Consider the following 23056-nt stretch of genomic DNA (forward strand, 5'->3'; position numbering starts at 1 on the left):
AGGGTTTTACTTCGAGAATTATTCCTAAGGCAGAACTTCTCATAGTCACAAATACTGTGAAAACGCCTTAATTCACCATGTGAATAATTTTTATGCATTTGTCTGTATTTGTTAGTGTTTCTCTGTGGCCTCCTAATTTACTTCGTTATTTGTTTGTTTTCTCTTGGAGGTCGGATCACCACCCTGGTGGCTGGTTATTAGAAATACATGGGTTTATGTTCTTGGCTGACATTGAAGAGGGATCATGATCATTCACTCCTTCTTGCTGTGTTCCACTTGTTCTGTTCTGTGCTTGTCAGGAGAGGCCACACTATTTAAATGGATTTTCTTTCTCAAAACAGGAAAAATGTTTTTGCTAACTAGGAATATTTAAGTACAGATGACTCTATTGTAATGCCTTTTATTTGTATCTCCTTTCCCTTAAAGGAATAACTTGACTGTTATCGACATGATTGCCGTGGAAGGATTTGGAGCTCGAGAGTTGCTGAAAGTGGGCGGAAGACTGCCTGGCCCGGGAGGCTCGCTCCGATTTAAGGTGCCCGAGTCCACGCTGATGGACTGCCGGCGACGTGAGTTCCCATGCGAGGCGCTCTGACAGAGGGGGGGCTGGGTTCGAAAGCCAGCGGCAAAGGGATTCTCTTGGAAGCTTCTTTTAAAATGTTTCCAGTAAATTCATTGTATTGAGGCAAATAATTAAATAAGGCAAACATCTGAGCCTAAATGGGCTGATATCACTCAATTAGAACAATAGTCAACTTAAATGTAATAGATATAGAGGGGGAAAGTACAATTGCTAAATTACTAGCATAGTGTCTGATGTTTAAGATAAATAGTATGAATCTGTTAATTTGGTTATCAGCTACCTAATCTAGAAAATCACAAATGGCGGAGAGAAGACTAAAGGCATGCGACCCAATGGAACTTTTTGCAGTAACAGAAGTGTTCTGTGTCTGTGCCATCTAGTACAGTAGCCACTCGCACGTGTGGCTGATGAGTGCTTAAAATAGAGCTAGTGTGATTAAGAAAATCAAGTTTAAATGTTTTTAATTTACTTTAAGTAGTTTTATGTGTCTACTGGCTACTGTACTGAACAAGGAGACTTATAAATTTACTTAAACGTTCCATTAAAACTTTCTAAATTATGCATGTATTTAAATTAAATGCCTTTAAGCTACTTCTATTAGTTTCAAGAACTTTCTGAGGAACTAAAACAAAAATCAAATGAGATGTAAAGTGTTTCTGGTAAATTCTTGTTTTCCTGTTATCATTTTTAATTTCAGGAACACATTTAAAGCATTTTAGTGTAACAATATGTTTCCTGTGGAGAAAGCTAGTTAGTGTAACTGTTGGATAATTTATAGCACTGGTTTAATGCCTGATGGGAATTTTTTTAATTTAGAAAGCTATGCTGAACAAACACTGACTTTGAAAAGATGTATTAGCCATTTTGCATTAAAAATTTTTCATTTTTCATCATTTTTCATTCATTCATTCATTCATTCATTTTGAGCTGACCTTGAGAGATAGAATTAAAGAGTAATGTAAAACCTATAGAGCCAGATAAAATATTAGATTGTGGGTTATAAATTTATAGGATTTTTTAAAAATGTGTTTTTATTGATTTTTAGAGAAAGAGGGAAGGAGAGAGAGAGAAACATTTATTGGTTGCCTCTGAATGCACCCCAGGGAGCATGCAGCCTGGGTGTATGCCCTGACCTGACCAGGAATCAAACCAGTGACCTTTTGGTGCACAGGATGACCTTCAACCGAGTCACACCAACCAGGGCTATAGGAGTATTTTTAAATTGAGAGGACTCTTCCCTTTTTAAACATAAAATGTGCTCTCGTTTATTTGCAAGGATTTAATAATTTACTTCCCCTTAACATAGTGGGTCTTTGAACTGTGTTTCTAGTAGCCATGATGGCTTTACAGAGCAGCACACACACCTTTTAACTGGTCCCCCCGTTCAGTGTGAGTGGGGTCTCAGGGGCAGAGGGTGTGTAGAGCTAGTAGTAAATCCAAATGATTTGGCTTCTGCGAAGAATAAACTTTTAACCTTAACCTTTAATAAGTAAAAGAACAAAAAAGAGATTTATTCTTTTGGTACCTAGGCTGATTGTTTAACTTAAAAAATTTAACTAAGTATTTTTTATTTTATTCTGGTAATATAACAAAATCTATAACTGTTCAAGAAAGTAGATAGAGATCATGCTTTGAGTTTACATTGATTTTTGAAAACATTTTAATGTGCACATTGTTGCAATAAATTATTTTATATCAATTTTGCAGTTCATATGTAATAACTATCACTTTTCATCCTCACTAGAACTGAAAGACAGCAAGCAAATTTTATCTATTACAAAGAACTTCAAAGTTGAGAATATCGGACCACTTCCTATAACTGTGACGTCTCTGAAAATCAATGGGTATAATTGCCAAGGCTATGGATTCGAAGTGCTAGATTGCCATCAGTTTTCCCTGCCCCCAAACACATCTCGAGATATCAGCATTGTGTAAGCATAGAGCTTTCACCTCATTTAAGTTTTGTGATGTTTTTAATGTCAAGTGGGTGGGGGGAGCCTTTTGTCATTGGTAAAATATCTTAGGTTGTTTTTATATAAGTATCTTGTACAAGTAAAGAAATTTTGCTACGATGATGATTATGTTTTGTGCCTAAAGTTAAAGTTTACAAAGGTGAATCTTTTGTCACCAGGTTTACTCCAGACTTTACCTCTTCCTGGGTCATTCGTGAGCTGACTCTCGTCACTGCGGCTGACCTAGAGTTTCGCTTCACTCTCAATGTGACCCTCCCTCATCACCTGTTGCCTTTGTGTGCCGACGTGGTTCCAGGGCCCAGCTGGGAGGAGTCATTTTGGAGGCTTACGGTCTTCTTTGTCAGGTAAACTACCACTGTTTTCACTGTCCTCTCACTGAGTGGAGGAGCCATGCAGGCGAGTTGCGTGAACTTGTTATGTTGCCTACATGCAATCAAAGCATATGAATTGAGTGGGATTTATATTATTTAAAGAACCCTGGCATACATGAAGTAGAGAAAGTAGTAACTGGAAAGCTTTAATATAATAAGAGTAAATGAACAGTAAGACCTACAAGTCAAATAGACAGTTGTGAGCCACGTATGTTCATTGGCAGTCCTGGTGGGAGATATACTAAATGGTACTCTTATTCGCTCCATGGCAATGGAAATTTAAAACCACAACGATCCTTTCAGAGTGATTTTATCCTGGAAGCATCTTTTAAAATGGAATTGAAATGTCAGACTTATAAATATGCACATTTTTAAAAACGTGGGTGGTTTTTTTAGTCTTTAAGAAATGTCAGAAATGGTGATGTCACATATCTTATGGAATTTTAATGCTGTAACTTTAGACATGATCTGTCAACCATTCACTGCTCTTCTAGAATAAATCTGGTTTTTGAATGCCCGTCAGAACCATGCCACGATGAGTATTGTTGCTTTCTTTCTCAGTTTGTCCCTGCTGGGTGTGATTTTAATAGCCTTCCAGCAAGCACAGTACATCCTTATGGAGTTCATGAAAACAAGACAGAGGCAGAATGCGGGCTCCTCTTCGCCACAGAACAACAGTCCGATGGAGGCTATCGGCTCCCATTCGCACAAGTAAGGATTCTTGTGGCGTGTGTGTGGGCAGGGCTGCTTCTCCCCTTTGATAGCAGTGATTTCCAATTTTATTTTAACTTAATATAAATTTTGACTCCAACTTTGTTTCGTAAAGTTTTCTTTGTCCCTGTGTGTCAGCTGTCACGTTTTTTTAATTATACGATAGACTTCCTGTAAGGACATAGTGTTTTGAACTCACGGAGCTTGAGAAGAAGCAAGGTAGAACTCAGTCCCCACAGTATTGATTGCTACCTCTCTCCCTCGTGGATTCGAAAACAGACAGGTAGTGCTTTATTCCGTGTGGCTCTATCTTAAGTGCTTTTTTTCCTCTCTTCGATTCAGAAGCAATTGCAAGAACTTTCTCGATACCTACGGCCCCTCTGACAAAGGCAGAGGGAAAAGCTGCCTCCCGGTCAACACTCCACAGAGCAGGATGCAGAACGCTGCAAAGAGGAGCCCAGCAACCTACGGTCACTCTCAGAAGAAGCACAAGTGCTCCGTCTATTACAGCAAACACAAACCCAGCGCATCGGTCGCCAGCACTGCCAGCCTGGCTGCCGAGGACAAACAGACGGCGAGCCTGGGCGGCTCCCTGGCTGCCGCTAAAGAGGACGTGTGCACCGATATAATGGGTGAGAACTGGACAAACCTCAAATACGCCAGCGGCATCAACGTCAACCTGCAAAAGAATTTAACCTTTCCCAAAAACTTACTGAATAAAGAGGAAAACACACTGAAAAACACAATTGTTGTCAATAACACTTCTTCGGAATGTCATACGAAGGAGGGAATACAGACATGTATGTTTCCTAAGGAAACGGACATTAAAATTTCAGAAAACATAGCTGAGCTCAAGGAGCGAGAACTCGGTCCTCTGAAGACCTCGAAGAAACTACCTGAAAACCATTTGCCAAGAAACTCACCTCAGTACCAGTCAGACTTGCCAGAAGTTTCCAGGAGAAATCACGGTAATCTTTACCTCCTCCTTGATGGTTTTCTCTCCTGTGTGTCTCTGGTCTGGTTTAAATGGAGTTTGTTCTCACCAGTGACTTGAGTTTTAATTGTGGATGCTGAACTTTTCGTTCACGTGCACAGTTTTAGCAAAGGTATACATGTTAACATACCTGAAAAGTATGCTGAAAAGTTTAGGACAAGGCGCCAAGGTTTTAGATTGTCGTGGCTAAGAAGGTAACTTTAGTACCTGTGTCTAGAGAGAGTGGATGTCATATTTTATTGTTGGGAGGGTAGGGACACCTTTTCCTAATTAGTTTTTATCTTGGCTTCTCTGACAGTTTGCAAAAGTTAATCAGCCCATAAAATGTTTCTGGATGAACAAAACTTAACCAACTTTTTGTATTTAACAGCGGCTTCCATCTCATGTTCCTTGTCCTGGTTCTTTTCTAATTGTGTCCCTTGGTTAAAAGGAGACAGATGTCCTCCTATAGCAAATACAGTCCATGAAAATGTAAGCAAAACTAGACTCGGGAGACTAGCTACATATAAAATTGTCACTGAGCTTTAACCGAAGCCTTTGGCCTCTGGAATAAAAGCCTGTGCTGATGTTTCTTGTCCAGGGCGACCACGTTAAGGTGCACTTTTCTGTTAAGGTCATTGACTCTTTTTAATCTGGAAATATCAGTTACCTTTGACCTTATTTGAAACAGCTACATATAATTCGCTCCTTGAGACTGTGGAGAAAGTACTGAAGTATTATGGGTTGGCTAACTCTAATGAGCTTTATGCATTTAGTAAAAAACCCCAGCTGAATTTTAAATGTTCCATCTCCAGTTTGAAAGGAAGCTGGAGTCCTCCAAGTGGAACCTGGTTTGGGCACCTTGTTCCGGGTACACCTCGTTCCAACCTGTTTGTACCATTTCCCTGTCAACAGTGCTCATGCTTGGAGTGGACTCCTGGCGGCAGGGTCAGCACTGTCCCCTGTGTCCTCTCCCCCTGGCATGTGAGCACACCCTCTGGACAGTGTACTCAACCAGATTGTTCCATAAAGTCGCAGCGTAGCTTGTCAGAGGGTGTTCTGTGGCGGGGCCGGTGGGATGCCTACTGTTCCATTTCTGTCCCAGACACTCTCCAGGGCCCAGACCACAAAATGCTTGCCAAGGGTGAAATCAGGGGGTGAGTCCGGCTGGGCTTGCCTCTTGTGTGTGTCACTTAGGCCTTGCATATTTGACACAGGCTGACTTCACACAAACCTAAAACCCGAGTTTGAAGGGCTTGTGCTGCTTCTGTGGTCTGTTGTGTCCATCCGATGTGTGGATAAACGTGCCTGCGAAATGCCGTGGCCGTGGCACTGGGGAGAGACAGGTTCTCCAAGGCTCTGTTTTCACACACTTGCTCTTTTGGCATCAACCTGTCAAACGCCTGGGAAACACCCATGTTTTCCAAACATTTATTCCACGTCGCAGCGTCTGTAGATCATGTGACAAGAGTAGGGCTTCCTGTGTAATATAAATGATCTTTCAAATGTGTCTCTTTTCAAGTGCTTATAACTATTATTTTTTTAAGTGTAGGATCAGAATAGCAGAGATTTAGAATTAAGACTAAAGACACACTGCCACTGGCCTCAGCACCGTCAAAGAGAAATAGTTAGCGTTAGCCAATTATAGTATTGCTTTCTGCTTATAATAATGCAAAGGGTAATATACTTTTAAATTTAATAATACCCCATATCTCGAAATTAACGTGTAAGTTTTCACTGAGTTAGATACATGCCTTCAAAATTTCTGAAATACCAATATTTGCAGAAATTGAAAAAAAAATAGTCTCATTTACTTGCAGATACTAACAGCTTAAAATGGGTATCTAGCAGTTTATTCCACATATACTATATGGTTAGATTTAACATAGTAAAACTTTAAGCAGTTATTTTGTTGAGTTTACGTGTTCCTTGTTCTATTTGGTGTTTTTTTTTTTTATCTTCGTGGCTCAGACACTCTTACTTTGTGAGATAAATTAAGAAAATTGTGTAATACTCTAAGTAAACTTGCTGTAGGATAATATGGACTGGCTCCATTATTTTATTTTATTATTATTTTTAAAATATATTTTTATTGATTTCAGAGAGGAAAGAAGAGAGAGAGGAGGTGGGATACATCAATGATGAGAGAGAATCATTGATTGGCTGCCTCCGGCACACCCCACAGTGGGGATTGAGCCTGCAATCCCAGCATGTACCCTGACCAGAATTGAACCCTGACCTCCTGGTTCATAGGTCAACACTCAATCACTGAGCCACGCTAGTCGGGCATGGCTCCATTATTATTATTTTTTTAAATATATTTTTATTGATTACAGAGAGAAGAAGGGAGAAGGAGAGAGATAGAAACATCAATGATGAAAGAGAATCATTGATTGGCTGTCTCCTGCATGCCCCCTTCTGGGGATTGAGCCCACAACCCGGCATGTGCCCTTGACCGGAATCGAACCTGGGACCCTTCAGTCCGCAGGCTGATGCTCTATCCAATGAGCCAAACCAGCTAGGGCATGGCTCCATTATTTTAAATGAAATGTAGACTCACGGTATTTTTTAGTTCTTGCAAATTGTCATGTTAGAATTTCTCAAAGAGTTAAAGAAGAAGTTGCTTTTAGAATTCATCTGGTTTTTCTGATTCTTGTCCCCACAGAAGGCATTATTAATTTCCTAAGAGTCTCTGCTTTACCCCTGTTGGTGGGAAGGTTAGTGTTGAATATTACATTTGATCTTTCCTAAGAAATGTTGATGACTGATACTTTTAGTGCTATTCTTGGCCTGAAGAAAACAGAAGGAAATCCATTTTTCCATGAATTAAGACTCGAGGAAAGTAATGGTACCGTTTTTTAAAGAGAATATCTGTATTCTGTTTCATGCTTATGGCTTCCAGAATCCAAAGTGATGTCTTTATGATTTCCTGTTCTCTTTCGCACCCGGTCTCCGTTGCTCCTGGCTATTTCCTCTGCTCCTTCATGGTGCTGGATGCATACTTTTCCTCTGCGGATGCCTGACACCCAGTCCGTGTTGTAGAGGATTCATGCTTCCCCAGCATTTTTATAGCGATGCAATGTTTATGCAGTTTTTGTTAACAAAATAACAGTATGCTTACCTTCTACTTATTTTAAAAAATGGATGCATCTTGCTCTGAGCGAGCTTAGCTTGTAGCTTCAGAATTTCTGACTCTGAGAAAGCCGCCCTGCCCCAGCTCCTACGGCAGGCCGGCCGGCCGGGGCCTCTGCTGGTGTCCGGTCAGGCGGTCATCTCCCCCGAGCCTGTAGCCCGCTTTGCTGTGAGGTTGGCACTGTGGTCATTTAAGTCTTTCCCAGGTTGCAAAGGGATCAGGGAATCTCAGATAAAGAAAAAAAAAGAGGTTTTGAAATACTTTGTTTCATGTTAGAAGACTGAGGCCAGTTAGTATAGGATTGCAGTTGATTTGACTTTTTTTTTTTTTAAGTAAGGCAGTCATTTGAAAGAAAAATGGAAAAATCATGTTTTCAAATGAGGTTTCTATCAGCACCAACCTTGGCCACAGGATCCACCTCCACACATTTCTCAGCCTCTGGGCACCGCTCACTGGGCAGTTGGGCATTCCCTGCAGAAGGACCTGCCCTGGAATGTTCACATGGCTTTTGATGGCGGCCCATTTATATCTGTTCTGGTGTTTTCTTTCTAACAGTCAGTGAGGGGAGGATGATAAGGTGGTATTTTCATTTTATAAATAAGGAAACTGAAGCTCAGGCAGCGTAAGAGACTGACTTGATCATAAAACTAATTAGTGCCCGAGTCATGACCAGAACTCAAGTCTTGACCCCTCTCTCTCCAACTTTTTACAAAATTGTGGTAAAATATATATAACACAGAATTTACCATTTTAAATTATAAAGCTCAGTGGCATATTAAGAATATTAACTTTGTCATACAGTTATCATCATCACCAATTTTCAGAGCTTTTTCATCATCCCAAGCAGAAACTCTGTACCCATGAAACAATCATTACCTGGACTCCCTCCTCCCAGCCCCTGGTAGCCAACATTCTACTTTTTTATCTCCATGAGTTTGTTGATTCTAGGTTTCACAAACAAGTAGAATCATGTACTAGTAATGTTTGGCTTATCTCACTTAGCATAATGTCTTCGAGGTTCATTCATGTTGTGGCATGTATCAGAATTTCTTTTTTCCTCCCATCTTAACCATTTTTTAGTGTACAGTTCAGCAGTGTTAAGTATATTCACGTTTTTGTGCAAGGAATCGTCTCTTTTTAAGGCTGAATGATATTCCATTGTATGTATACTACATTTTGTCTATCTGTTCATCTGTCCATTGACATTTGGGTTGTTTGTATCTTTGGGCATTTATGAATTTTGCCTCGGTGAATAATGGTGTGCCCCTCCCTTTTATCCCTTGAGCTCTTTAAAGACTACTCATAGAACTTTTAATATAAGTGCTTTTTTACTTGTAAACAAAATAAGTTTCTAGAACACTGTGGATGTCAAAACCAATCCTTAAGTCTAAATGTCATTAAATGAGATTGGTGTGGCAAAGAGAATTAACTGTGGAGAATATGAGTGGAAATAATGAGCTAGAAATGGAATCATTTTTATTCATTCAAGGGAATAACCAGCAAGTGCCTGTCAAGAATGAAGTGGACAATTGTGAAGCTTTGAAGAAGGTTGACACAAAGTCTTCTTCAGAAAAGAAGATCCACAAAGCGTCGAAAGAAGACGTGTGTTCTGAGAAGCAGGACATGCCTTCTGTCGAGGTCCGTACTTCCTTTTTTCTTGCCTATTAGAATAGCACCCATTTTTCAGACTTAGAGTGCAGATGTCTGTGTAATGACTGTAACTGTACATGTCTATGTCCTCCATTTGAAAGAAGTTGGTTATCATGCATTTAGAACTGCATTGATAACTGGTGAGTTGGATGTGTCCAGAAAGTTTTATTTATTTTCTAATTATACAGGAGGTACTGAAATAACTTGGCGTGGGGGTGGGGAGTGGGGGGAGGGAAGACATCAGCTAGCTTTTACTCTCAAGAGAAACTATTCTTAAGCAAATGGGTACCAGACTTCCTGGGCTTGAACCCAGCTTATCATTTATTTGCTCGATAACATTAGACAAGTTAAACACCCCAGGCTCCTTATCTGAAAAATAATAAAATGATAATACTAACATAAAATAGTATACCTACTTCATAGGATTGTGAGGATTAAATGAGTTGATATGTTAAGGGCTCAGCATAGCAGGAGTTCCTAAGTACTGATGAAGAGTAAGCACCAAGGAAATGACAGGTATGACTATGATCATTACTGACAAGGGGGCGGCTGGACTTGGATGTGAGAAAGGATAGTAGACAGAGGGAGATATGGAACCAGAGCGTTCATGGCAAGTCAGCCCTGGAGCTTGCAACTGGGGAGCTGGCCCTGTGGAGGTTAGAATTTAAGGGTGACCCTGAATTCTCTGAGGTGTATGCAGAGAGAACACCCAGGGCCTGAGTCTGAACCTTGCAGTGTTAAAGTTACGGACGGCTTGAAGGTGCAGGTACAGTAGCAGATGGTACGGGTAAAGCTAGGGCAAATGATGAAGACAGGGCATGCCTGCAGGAGCGGTAACAGTCATTGACTTGGGGCTAGGTGGGATGCATGGGGTTCGGGATGGGCCTTGGGGACCCAGATGCTGCCTGCAATGAGGTAGAAACCAAAGCTGAGATGTGCTGACTCCACAGTCCCACAGTCTCGTGCTGGGAGGAGCAGTTGGAACTAGTCATTCAGATCCCCTCAGTCTGAGGGCCACAAGAAGGAGGTAGCCCAGAGTAACAGTGCCATGAGGTGCTGTTGCTGGCATCCACCTGCCACCTGTGTGGGCACCATTCTCCCGTCTCAAACTCGGCTCACAGCTCCTAGCTCAGGTTAGCTCTCCACACTTGCCCTTGGTTTTCTTAACTTGGTCAAGTTCTTTATTTTTTGATTTTTTTAATCTCACTCCCTGGAGCTCGGACATTTCTTGCACTGGGGCCCAGTCATCACCTGTGTTCCTCCTTCCTTTTCTGGTCCATGAGCCTGTGGAGGGCGGACATTTGCTCCGAATGGTGGTAGCCAGCTGGACAGTCAGGATGCAGGAGTCCGGGGATGTGGGGGACTCAGGCTGTGCTTTGTGGTGAAAGGCCATGGATTTTGCTCGTGCTGCATGGGGGCTGTCCTCTGTCATTTCTTTGCTGGCTCAGTGATTCACTTCCAGTTTTGTAGAACTAACTCTCCTTTAAAACCCCATGCGTGAGTATGCTTTCCATTTCATTGTTGGTTTGGAGAAAATCATTCTCAATAAACACATTCCTGAGTACATTGCTCACTGTTTGTTTTTCTAGCGTATTCTTAGGGTCTAATTTTGCAGCTTAGAAAATTATATAAATCTGTATAATACATAGGATCATTCCTCTGGATTTATTGGCAAAGAAGGTTGAAGCCCAGACTTGGGAGCCACAGACTAAATTTTGACCCTTGCCTTGGCTGTTTATTTTCTTTCAAGCAGTTTTTCCCCCCTTAACCGTTTGAGTGCCAACCAATATCCTAGGAACTATGCTAAAATCACCAAAGCACTTTTGCTGATTTTACAGCAGTTTAGGAAAAAAATTATGAATCGCAAGTAAATGAAGTTACATATTCAAAAACTTAAGGAAACCTTTACTACATGGACATATTTAGCAATATCATCATCACTAATAAAAGCAGACTTAGAACTGGACGCCATTTCGAAGCTTTGATAGCGCGCCCTGCACTTTTGGCGAAAGACAGGAATAGCCCGATCGCGCTCCCCGGCACTCTAGGGGTTAATAAAGGCATTCATGATTACCTTAGGAGCACAAAGAAGGAAGGAAAAGATCTATCCAAAATGAACCACTTTTCACGTTTTTCTGTATTCTGCGTTTCTTTGCAAATTGTTAAAAATGCAGGATCATTATTGTGTTTATGTAGCTTTGTTATAATGTTGTAATTCTAAATAGTCTCATGTCAGGAATGAACAGGAGCTTTGTTTTGGAGGGTTACATAGCATTCTGTCATTTAACTATGCCATAACCTACACCGTTCCCCTGCAGTGGGACATAAAGTTGTTGACAACTTTTTATTTTCATAAATAACACTCTGATGAACGATTTTGTTCCTAAGTCTTGCCTACATACTTGATCCCTCCTTGTTCTAGCTTTCTAGAGGAGCATGAGAGAAGAGCCACTGATTAAGGCACGGGCCTAAGCCATCATCAGTCGGATATCCCCCGAGGGCTCCCGGACTGCGAGAGGGTGAAGGCCGGGCTGAGCCCTGTGGTCGTCTCCCCTCCTCCCTCTCCCCTCCCCCCTGCACGAATTTTGTGCACCCGGCCTCTAGTGTTATGTAAACTTCTCAGCTTGAGGTTTGGGTGTTGTTGTTTTGCACCAGGTCAGCAGTGTGTAGAGGCAGACACTCCCCTGCCTCTTCCTCCCGTGGCCGTGGAGGGACACTAAGGCCGCTCAACCGCTCGATATGATGTGCACTGACCACCAGGCGGCCCACAGAAGCCAGGTTGCTTCCCAGGGAGGTGGCAGTGACTTATGTTCCCATGCACGATACACCAGAAGGCCGGTTTTACTCTGCTCTCAGCAGCACTTTTTTGGGCAAAGTCTTGGTCAGTGTGATAAGTGAACGATTGTGAGTTTCTTTTTTAAATTTGGAGGTACATCTCTTACTAGGGAAAAGGGATCATTTTTCTAAATTTCATTTTTTGTAAAGTTCTGAAAACATAAGTAAAAAATGATCCATCCCAAATCCTACCAGTGATTTTTTTTAAGTAAACGAAGATGTAAATGTCTAACTCCATTCCCTATTCACTGCTCAGTCTGACGCTGTTGACACTGCCCTGCCGCCACCGCAGCCCTTCCTGCTCTGGAGTTTACAGTCAGGAACATGCAGTGTAAACGCAGTTGAGGTTTTTAAAACCAAAATGGAAAGAGGAGATACAAGCTGGTCTCAATTTGCCTTTCATAAAAATATACTTTATTGTTAAATATTTTAGATGAACACTTCTTTTTTTTGGCCTTTTATGTTTCTTTTGTGAATTTTTAAAAATATATTTTATTGATTTTTTACAGAGAGGAAGGGAGAGGGATAGAGAGTTAGAAACATTGATGAGAGAGAAACATGGATCAGCTGCCTCCTGCACACCCCCTACTGGGGATGTGCCCGCAACCAAGGTACATGCCCTTGACCGGAATCGAACCTGGGACTCTTCAGTACACAGGCAGACACTCTAGCCACTGAGCCAAACTGGTCAGGGCTCTTTTGTGAATTTGCATTTCATGTTCTTTGCCCACTTTTCAATTGAATATTAGTGTTTTTTCTTATTTTCTATGAGAACATATGTAAAGCTGTTAATTCTTTATCTATCAGTGTATTCAATTATTCCCCTTAGTTTGTCCTTTTCCTCTTATTTTTTATTTGCTTTCATTTATATACATTGTCTTTGTGCGGTCAGCCTGTGATTTCTCTTCTTTGGTTTCTTTCTTTGCTTTTATTAAACTTAGGAAATCTTATTTCCCTACCCAGCAATCAGTCAAATTGTCCCTTCTATCCAGGAGATCAGAGAACTTAGCCAGACCAAATAATTCAGTAATGCTGATGATCATAGCTAAGTCTTATATAAACTGCTTACTGCGTGTCAGTCAGTTTAATCCTCACAACAGCCTTTTGAGGAAGTCTCAGGAAACTGAGCGGTAAGTTCCTTGCCCAAGATCACTTAGCCGGAAAGCACCAGTGAGATGCAAACCCGGCAGGTTGGCCTCAGAGACTGTGGTCTTAATTGCAACACTACATGGGCTCTCCGTTTTCTGGTTAGTCCCGCCTCCCTACCTGTGACACCCTCTCCACCAGGAAACAGAGAGCCAGGTTGTCTCTATCCTTCCTCTCATTTCTTGACAAGTCTGTTGCTTTGATTCTCTGGTTTGCTTTCCACAAACTGTTCCACTGCTGCTTCCATTATAGACCTGTTCGTTCTCTCTCTCTCTCTCTCTCTCTCTCTCTCTCTCTCTCACACACACACACACACACACACACACACACACACACACACACACACACACACGGCTAAAGAAAAAGGCCGTTCATTCAGTTTTCATTCCTCTGTGTTGTCTAGCTTTTTACTCTCCTTCACACCCTCTTCCCGTCCTGTCCTGTGTTGGCTCATGGGCACTGCTGCTTGGTCATTCCATTCGCCTCTCTGAGTCCAGAGTGTCCGGCACTGTCCTAAAGTTCACTCTTTGTAATGTTCAGAGAAAGTGATGATGCTTCTGACCACCAAGCCCCACCTCTCCGTAGCCCTAAAATGCATACCCTCTGTTTATACCTGGTGCCAGTTCTAACATGATTGATTTGAGGAAGGCAGCCAGTGTCAGAGTTAGTCTCTGACTCACTGTCTCTGACTCCGCATAGAGACTGATCCTTCGTTTGTTTGTGACCCTGGAGGGACAGAAAGGCTCAGGTCCTTGCTTGAAAAGCCTCTCTTGGTCCTTAAGTGGACAAGATAGGGCAGGGGAGGAGAACCCTCCCCATCCCCCAAGTTAGAAATACACAGGGAACAATACATGCACAAATATGGCATGTTTCTAATGTTTAACTCTGGATTGTCTCTGATCAGATTTCTGTACTGTGTCTGTTTCCCATCAGATTTGAGAAATTAGCATAAGGTCCTGTCGAATAGAGCTTTGTGTGCTTAATTGTCATGTTTTAAAAATACCTTCAGAATCAGAAAAAAACTTAATACATATTTATTGGGGAGAAAATAAAGGAGTATAAAGAAGGAAGAAAAAAATTCCCATAATCCCACCACATGCACAGGCACAATTTCATTTACTTCTAGAGTTTCTTTATTATAGTAAGCATATTGCTTTAATAGATACACGAGGCTTTCGACACCCCAGACGTGTATCAGGCAGGCATCGACATCTTTTTATTTTTCTTCCAAGTCATGTTTGTTAGCCAAGTGTATGCTAGAACCTCATGGATTCCTACTCTGATTTCTGGACCAACCTCCTGAAAGAGGAAGGTACAATGAGCCAATCCTTGCTCTTTATGAAATGTGAATCCTGAGGGTCAATGGGAAGAGGACTCCCTGAGCCAGGGGATTTGCCTCTGTGAGAAGGCGTTTTCCTCCTGGAAAGACCTCACTCGCTTAGAGCCCTGGGGTCTCAGTGTGAGCTCCCCCGCTCCCACGCTCCCACTGCCTCCGCTGCTGACAGTGCCTTTGCTTCAGGGCAGGTGGTGCGAGGGAGAGAAAGAGTAAGCATTAGAAGACAGTAGAAGTGTGAGCTATTTAAAAATTAAAAAGACGAGGGAATTCCCCTTACCCTGGACCTATTAATAGACCATGCCTAACATTTAAAAGAGGAAAAAGCCCAAATGAAAAAAAAATTATATCTATATATACAATTTATAATTTTTACATGTATATAAAACACAGAGTTGACCCTTGAACAACATGGGTTTGAACTGCACGGGTCCAGTTACATACGGATTTTTGTCAATAAATATTGTAAATGTTGTTTTCTCTCCCTTATGATTTTTTCTTAATAACATTTTCTCTTCTCTAGCTCATTTTATTGTAAGAATGCACATAAAATACAAAATATGTGTTAATCAACTCTATCGGTAAGGCTTCCGGTCAATAGTAGGCTATTCGTAGTTAAGTTTGGGGGAGTTAGAAGTTTTAATAATTATGTTTAGATTAGCCATGAAAAACCCATGAGACATCAAAGTCATGGATATTAGCCCAAGCTCTTTCAGTGCTGACATATTTTGTAACAGAGATAACATGAACTAATTTTTTGTAAACCCAGGTAAAATAAATGTATTATACTGAAAACTAAAAAAAAAAGTTACGTGTGGTTTTTCGATTGCATGGAGGGAAGCAGCACCCCTAACTCCTGCATTGTTCAAGGGTCAACTGTACATGTAGCTCATGCTAAATTGAGTTTTTCAGAACCACATTTAGAAAACACCCAGCATATTCTTGCCTTATTTACTTAGAAAGCTTAAACTAGTTTGGAGCATTCCGTGGAGATTTGGCTGTTCTCCTGAAGTTCATCTATAAACAAATAAAAATGTAAATACACAAATTACTCCTGAGTCAAGTTTTTACATGATCTTTCTTCAGTGATGGTTCATGGGAGTTGCCCATGCCAAATTAACAGGTGAAGGCTGGGGGATTTATTGCTGCTGAAGTTAACAGCAAGCTGACCATAAATTGCTAACAGATGTTTTTCCTTTTTTGCTCCTTAGGAATTTTATAGGCAACCTTTTTTCTTTCTTTTTTTTTCTTTTTGCGGAGGTTGAGGGAGGTAGAGAAAGAAGGGAAATGAAACCAACTAGAGTTTGAGAAATGTACGTCTCCGTTTTCAACGTTGGAACGTTATGAAATTCATACAAAGTTGGTCTTCAAATGTTTATTTAAAAAAATCATACACCCCCCCCTTCCTTTTCCAGATTAACCAAACTTTTCTATGCAAAAGCCCTTAAAAAAATCACAGAGTGGTGTTTGTTTGGTTGGTTTTCTTAAATGTATATACTTGGTCCGTTCAAGCCTTAACTAAAGGTTTGCTTTTCTCTTTAGCAAGAAGATCCTGATAGGAAGAAGAAGCTTCAGGAGAAAAAAGAAGGAAATTTACAAAATTTAAATTGGAATAAAAATCGAACGTGTAGAAAAAACAAGAAAAGAGGTGCTGCCCAGGCCTTGAGGTGTGTAATTTTTACAATCCCTTCAAGATTTCTATCTAGTTTTTACTCTATCATTTCACACTTAGCTTTTATCTTTGAGTCTTAGTTTTGTTATGTTGGATACAGATAATGTGAGAGTGTAGATGTTTGTATTTTGAGATAAATGTTCTTAAAATTAACGTATTTTCTAGTTGTGTTTTCATTTATTTTGTTAAAAATACCCTCAAGTGAACAGATTTTTCACATTTTTACTTTACCAAATGCTAAAAGCTATGGGAGGTTTTAGAGAAAAAGCCTAAGACACCCTCTATGCCAGGACCTTGCATGAAAGGAGACAGTCACCACTCATGGAGGCCAAGGTTCCGTCCTGCCCGCAGTAGTGCTCACAGCTGTGGGGAGAGAGGTGCCAGAATGACGTGTTTGCTTAAAGCCCGGGGGTGGGGGGGTGGGGGGGCAGAGCCGGGATTGGAACTAGGCTGTTGGCACTCTCCTTTGGCAGCCTTGCTTCCTGGGGCACTTACTCTCCCTGAGCTTTTATTTATTTTTTTAAAAATATTTTTTTATTGATTTCAGAGAGGAAGGGAGAAGGAAAGAGAGATAGAAACATCAATGATGAGAGAATCGATTGGCTGCCTCCTGCATGCCCTCTACTGGGGATCGAGCCCGAAACCCAGGCATGTGCCCTGATCGGGAATTGAACTGTGACCTCCTGGTTCATTGGTCAGGCTGAGCTTTTATTTTCTTACTAGAGGCCCGATGTACAAATTTGTGCAAGGGGCTCGGCCCCCACCGCCGCAGTGGCCACCTCTGCTTCAGCCCCCGCTGCCATGGCTTCATCTGGAAGGATGTCCGGTCTAATTAGCATGTTACGCTTTTCAGTTAAATGAAGGAGCTGGCCATTGTTTATCTGGGAATCCCGTATTTCCACATTTCCAGAAATATCTCTTAAGTCTAATCCTATGTAATAAAAGCCTAATATGCTAAGTGTCCGATCATCCAGTCTTCCATTCAACCAAAGTGTAATTGCTAATGGTATGCTAAGGCCACTCAACTGCTCGCTATGAGGTGCACTGACCACCAGGGGGACAGACAATCGATCGGTTGACCAGTTGCTATGACGTGCACTGACCATCAGTGGGCAGACAGTCGACCCAATGACCAGTCGCTATGACGTGCACTGGCCACAGGGGGAAGACTCTCTGATTAGCTTGCTGCTGGGGTCCAGTTGATCGGGACTGAGTGAGATGGGCTGGACACACCCTGGAGCCCTCCCACGGTCCCTTTCCGGCTGGTCAACCTCCCGTGTCCCTCCCTGGCCCTCCTTGTCCACTGGTGGTGTCCCTCGGCCTGGCCCATGCCCTCTCGCAATTTGGGACCCCTCGGGGGATGTCGGAGAGCTGGTTTTGGCCCAATCCTGCTCAGTGCAGGAGCTGCCCCTTGGTGGTCAGTGTGCTCCCACAGGGGAGCGCTGCTCAGCCAGAAGCTGGACTCATGGCTGGCCTCCATGGCAGTGCTAAGGATGTCCAACTACTGGCTAAGGATGTCCGACTGCGAGAGGGTGCCGGCTGGGCTGAGGGGACCCCCCCTCCCCCGAGTGCACGAATTTTGTGCACCAGGCCTCTAGTGTTATGTAAACTTCTCAGCTTGAGGTTTGGGTGTTGTTGCTTTGCACCAGGTCAGCAGTGTGTAGAGGCAGACACTCCCCTGCCTCTTCCTCCCGGGGCCGTGGAGGGACTTTTCATTTTCAGGTGCCCTTGCAAGGACAGTGTCCCCTCCAGGGCTCCAGTTTAGAAGACTTAGCCTCCTCCCTAACTCCTGTGCGCTGCTGTCTGGGTGTGAAAACTCAAGCCCTGGGCAGTAAAGCCTGTTTCCTCCCAAGTCATCCCTCTGTCCTCACCCCTCTGGCTTTTTCTTCATTTGAGTTCTAGCATCTGGGGATTTCTCTTTCTCGTGAGCTCAGCTTAAATGAGTTTCTCTGCAGTTGTTCTCCAGCGGCTCTGGATTCACATGGGGCCAGGTCCACCTCTCTGCCTTCCCCTTGTTATGGGAAGGGAACTCGGGCCAAACAGCCCGCATGTGGCGAGGACCGCCAATGGAAAGATGGGAAGCGCGTGTGTTTCTGGTTACAGCGTCTGTCCCTGGGTCCCCAGGAGGCTGCATCTGGAGCTGAGACTCGGTGACTCAGCACTGAGACACGCTCCCCAGCAATTCTCATACGCACTTTGCTGAGAAGGGCCAGGCAGTTTGACTCCAAGCTCTGGTAGTCCTCGGCTCACAGCGAACAATCAGAAAAATGCAAATATTGCACAAAAAGAAATAAACTCTTTATCATTTTGTTGTTAATACTGAGTACCAATTGTTGATAGCTAATTTTCCTGATGTAGGCCCAAATTATTTAGGCTACATTAATTGAAAGCTGTAATGCGGTATCTTATAGAAAGGAAAGTTACACCTTATAGTCTCTTACGTGTATTTTTAGAAAAAATTTGATTGACTACTATGGTCACTCTTAAGTTTTATATTTTCCTGTTAGGAACTTATGGAAAGATACGAAATTAGGGTGGAATTTCACCAATGAAATGTTATGATATATATTTGAAAGCAGATTTCTGACATGCTGAAGAAACAACTTTTTAAAAGTGTAGCTTTCAAGTAGCTTGTAGCTAATCAGGATGTTTTGAGAACATGATGCTTACAAAGTAGGTGGCTGTTGGCTTATCTGTCTCCTTGGCTCCTTCCTGCTCTGCCTATATACGCTTTACCTTGAGCGGCCAGAAACCAGTGAAATCCCGTGCTACCCCCCACATCCTGGATCTTCTTACCGTCCATCCTGCACACCTACCTTGAGGACTGAAATCCGACCATGTGAAATAATCACTAGGTGTCCCCTGGCATTCTCTGCACGTCTCCCTATGGCCATTTACAGAATTGCGTGACCGTTCTTCCCTCAAGGAGCTCGTGGTCTAGTAGGAGAGAGGTGGTTACTGGACCGTGAACTCCTTGGGGGAGGAACTTGATCCTTTGTAGACCCCGCATGTTTTCTAACAATGCCTGGCCATGGTTGTCACTCCGCAAATGTTTGCTAGATGAATGAATGAGGAAAACGTCACACAGATGCTCGGCACTCTCCCCCAGACACCAAGGAGCGGGTTCTTCTATTCAGAATCACATTTTACGCTAAAACCAAGACAGACAAGCCAAGAGTCCTGCATTCTGGCCCAGGGCCTGCCACTTGCCAGTTAACCCTGAGTGACTCGTGTAACCTTGTGGAGTTTTATTCTTCGCGCTGTGAAATGCAAAAGTGGGATAAATGAGCTCCAAATTAATTCTAGTTCTAAAGCAACAAAACCTTTTTCTTTTGGAAATCTTTTCTTTCCTCATCACCTTCTCCCATCAGGACCCTAAGGGAAGCGGTCTCAAGGTGCTCCCGATTCATATTTTCATGCGTAATAGTCTGGAAAGCAGTATGCATGTAAGCGTGTATAACATGTGGGTGTGATTTTTTGTGTGTGTGTGTGTGACTCTTCCAGGCCTTCTGAACAGAGTGAATTAAAACTTGCGTGCAATGAATTTGAAAGACCCGAGCTGAGCCGTGACATCGATGTAAGAAACTGGTGTCCACAGGAGACCCCTGGGGACAGGTGTAAAACAGACGCTGGCGTTGGAAGAAGCTTGCCTACCGCAAAGAGAGAGGCAGGTATGGAACCCGCTGAGCGGCGAATGGTGCTTCCGGGTGGGATTTTTGTTTCCTCGAGGAAGTACCCAGTGTGAGAAATGGCATCTCGCTGAGATGGTCACTCTACAGGCAACTTGGATTACTAAAGCCCAAATGGAAAGCTGTCGAGATGAGACTAGACAGGCCTCTAGTGTGGTCCCCTCCTCCCCCCACCTCCCTGAAGTCTAGCCATTCTCGGCTGTCCCCATGCAGGCTGCTGAAGGCACAGTGGTTGCTGCTCTAGGGAATGGCCAGGTTAAGAGAGTAGTAGCTGTTCTCACACCTGAGCCAGGTGGTTCCCACAGAGCCAGGCCAGTGCCCCACCCAAAGGGCTGCTGGGAGTGGGAGGCAGAGGGCACCCGATGCTAGCTCCAGGGTAGGGCAGAGCATAGCTGGAGGCTAAAGGGCCTCTGAAGTTGGCAAGTCAGCACAGGGTGGGAAGAGGTGTGATCCTCCCAACCAGCACCCAGGTGCCCAGGCACGTGCCCACGTCAGCGCACACAGGCTGGCGGAGTTAGGGAGTTTCTATCCTTGTCTTTTGTGCATTCCCTTGACACATAAGTTGCTTTTGGATCTATTGGAGGTTCTTCTCACCCACACATAAATTATACTTCAAAGCTCTTAGTGCAGCGGTTCTTAACCTGTGGGTCGCCACCCCTTTGGGGATCAAACAACCCTTTCACAGGGGTCGCCTAAGACCATCCTGCATATCAGATATTTACTTTATGATTCATAACAGTAGCAACATTACAGTTATGAAGTAGCAACGGAAATAATTTTATGGTTGGGTCACAACATGAGGAACTGTATTTAAAGGGCCAGAAGGTTGAGAACCACTGTTTAGTGGATATGTTAATAGAAGAGAGGGGGAAATTACCTACAGGTCTGCAGACCAATAGACCAGCCTGGGTTTTCTTGATAGAAGTGTTTGTTACTCCCAGAAGCACTGTTAGATCCAGTTATCATCAGTGTGGGCTGAATGAGCCCCAAGCAGGTTTAGTTGCCCATCCCTCAGGCAGAGGAGACATAGCCCATCCCGCTGTTTCTCCAAATCCCACCATTAGTTGCAGTTCAGCAAAGTCAGCTGACCCTGAAGGGGAACCTTGCCGTCTTCATCATGTCACCTCTCTCCTTTGACCGGGAATGACATCACGTTGAAACTGGCTTAAGGGAAACATGGGGTGAGCTCTTCTCTCTTCCTGCCCGCAGAGGGCTACTTCCAGAAGCCGGGGAAGAAGTGCGTGGAGAAGTCCTGCTCAGATTCCAGCTCGGACTGCGGCAGCTCCTCGGGCAGCGTGCGTGCCAGCCGCGGCAGCTGGGGCAGCTGGAGCAGCAGCAGCTCCGATGGGGACAAGAAGCCCGGGGGCACCCCTCAGCACTTCCTGCCAGCCGGTGAGTCCCGAGAACGGCCCTCCCACCAGCAGTGAGACCTATAAAAGCAGGCCCTGTCCGAGAGACGGGCACTCGTAGCCATCAAAACCTAGACAACGCATCCACGTGGGATTTCAGTCCATGTTTCCCTTGAGTTTGTATAGACTTGGTTTGTGCCCTAACATGTGGTCTGTCTTTGAGAATGTCCCATGTGTGCTTGAGAAGAATGTATATTCTGTTGCTTTGGGGTGAAATGTTCTGTAAATATCAGTTAGAGCCATCTGATGTCGTGTGTCATTTAAGGCCGCTGTTTCCTGGTTGATTTTTAGTCTGGGAGATCTGTCCAGTGATGTCAGTGGGGTGTTGAAGTCCCCTGTTATGACCGTATTGCTGTCGATCTCTCCCTTAAAGTTAATCAAGAGGTTTTTATATATATATATTTGGATGCTCCTGTATTGGATGCATATAACATAAGACTTTTTAAAATTCAGGGCTTAACATTAACAAAAAACAGAGGTGTAGCTTTTGTTAGTAGGGGAAGGCTGACAGAAGAATGATAAAAATGTGAGGGTTATGTACTATCAGGGAAATGTCCCCAATATAATTAATGGTGTAAAAGACCAAAAAGGCAAAGTATATATGAGTATGACCCCAACTTTACACATATGTGCACACATCAAAGACACTGTAAAAACTATCTCTAATGTTGATAATGGTAGTATAACCATAGGTGTCTTATATTTTCCTTTTTTAAACTTTTGTTTATTTTTATAGATTTCCTATGATAAGCATGTTACTTTTATAAGCTGGTCTATTTATATAGCAAAATTTATTTTCTCAGAAAAACCCCATTGAAAAATTCTGTATTATTAATGGTTTCAGCCCTTCCCCCCCCCCCCATAAAGAAAACATTATTAAGCCAAAATTCATACATTTAAATGTTGGGGTTTCAAATAAAAGATAAATTATAAGACATTTTAATAATAAAATTACTGAATGTGTGACGATCAGTTTAAAGTGAAAAATAAATCGCTCATTAGGGGTTAATGATATTAACCATTTGCATTCTAAGACATCATGCAGTTGAATTATGTTTGGAAAAACTTGTGATAATTTTTTGCTTTTATGCAGGAGACAGCGTTTCACAGAACGACTTTCCTCCAGAAACACCCATCTCCTTGAACCTTTGCCATAACATCTGCAACCCCCCGTAAGTTTTCAACTGCCCGGCCTTCTCCGTGTGCTTCATGCACTGCTTCTTCTGTCGGCGTGTTTCCGCTTCGTACCTGGTTCTGCAGGGTAAAGTCTGAAAGCGTTTGAAGGATGTGAGGCGGTGAAATCTGCTTTTACTAGTAATTCAGAAAGGGGCGTCCTTCCAAGGGACCAGTTCATGTGGAGGTGTCTCTGGTATCGCTGGTCCTTCCTGGGACGTGACTGTGTCAGAAAGCCTCCCATCCTGAAAGTAGAAAGAAGACACTGTCGTCATAAGAATGGACATCATCTCCTCTTTGCTGGGACTTGAAATAAAGCCAAGCTTTGATGATCTAGGAAGTTTTGAAAGAACCTGGTAGATACTACGTGTTTACAGTCCCACCGTGTGATGCTTGCAGCGGCAT

The 23056-nt window shown here is 42.9% G+C and overlaps 1 protein-coding gene across 1 annotated transcript in view; it reads left to right on the forward strand.

Moving 5' to 3' along the window:
• The window catches only part of TMEM131L (transmembrane 131 like), a 142054-nt gene that overhangs the window by 112713 nt on the left and 6285 nt on the right, over positions 1-23056 (forward strand). Inside the window, exons 21-30 of the mRNA XM_023755200.1 lie at positions 427-569; positions 2328-2514; positions 2715-2900; positions 3489-3638; positions 3981-4606; positions 9234-9382; positions 16251-16375; positions 19885-20051; positions 21279-21461; positions 22572-22650. Of these exons, the coding sequence (XP_023610968.1) occupies positions 427-569; positions 2328-2514; positions 2715-2900; positions 3489-3638; positions 3981-4606; positions 9234-9382; positions 16251-16375; positions 19885-20051; positions 21279-21461; positions 22572-22650 (1995 nt within the window). The remainder of the gene's footprint in view (positions 1-426; positions 570-2327; positions 2515-2714; positions 2901-3488; positions 3639-3980; positions 4607-9233; positions 9383-16250; positions 16376-19884; positions 20052-21278; positions 21462-22571; positions 22651-23056) is intronic.

This window comes from Myotis lucifugus, unplaced genomic scaffold (assembly GCF_000147115.1).
Source record: "Myotis lucifugus unplaced genomic scaffold, Myoluc2.0 scaffold_1, whole genome shotgun sequence".
Taxonomy (NCBI): domain Eukaryota; kingdom Metazoa; phylum Chordata; class Mammalia; order Chiroptera; family Vespertilionidae; genus Myotis; species Myotis lucifugus.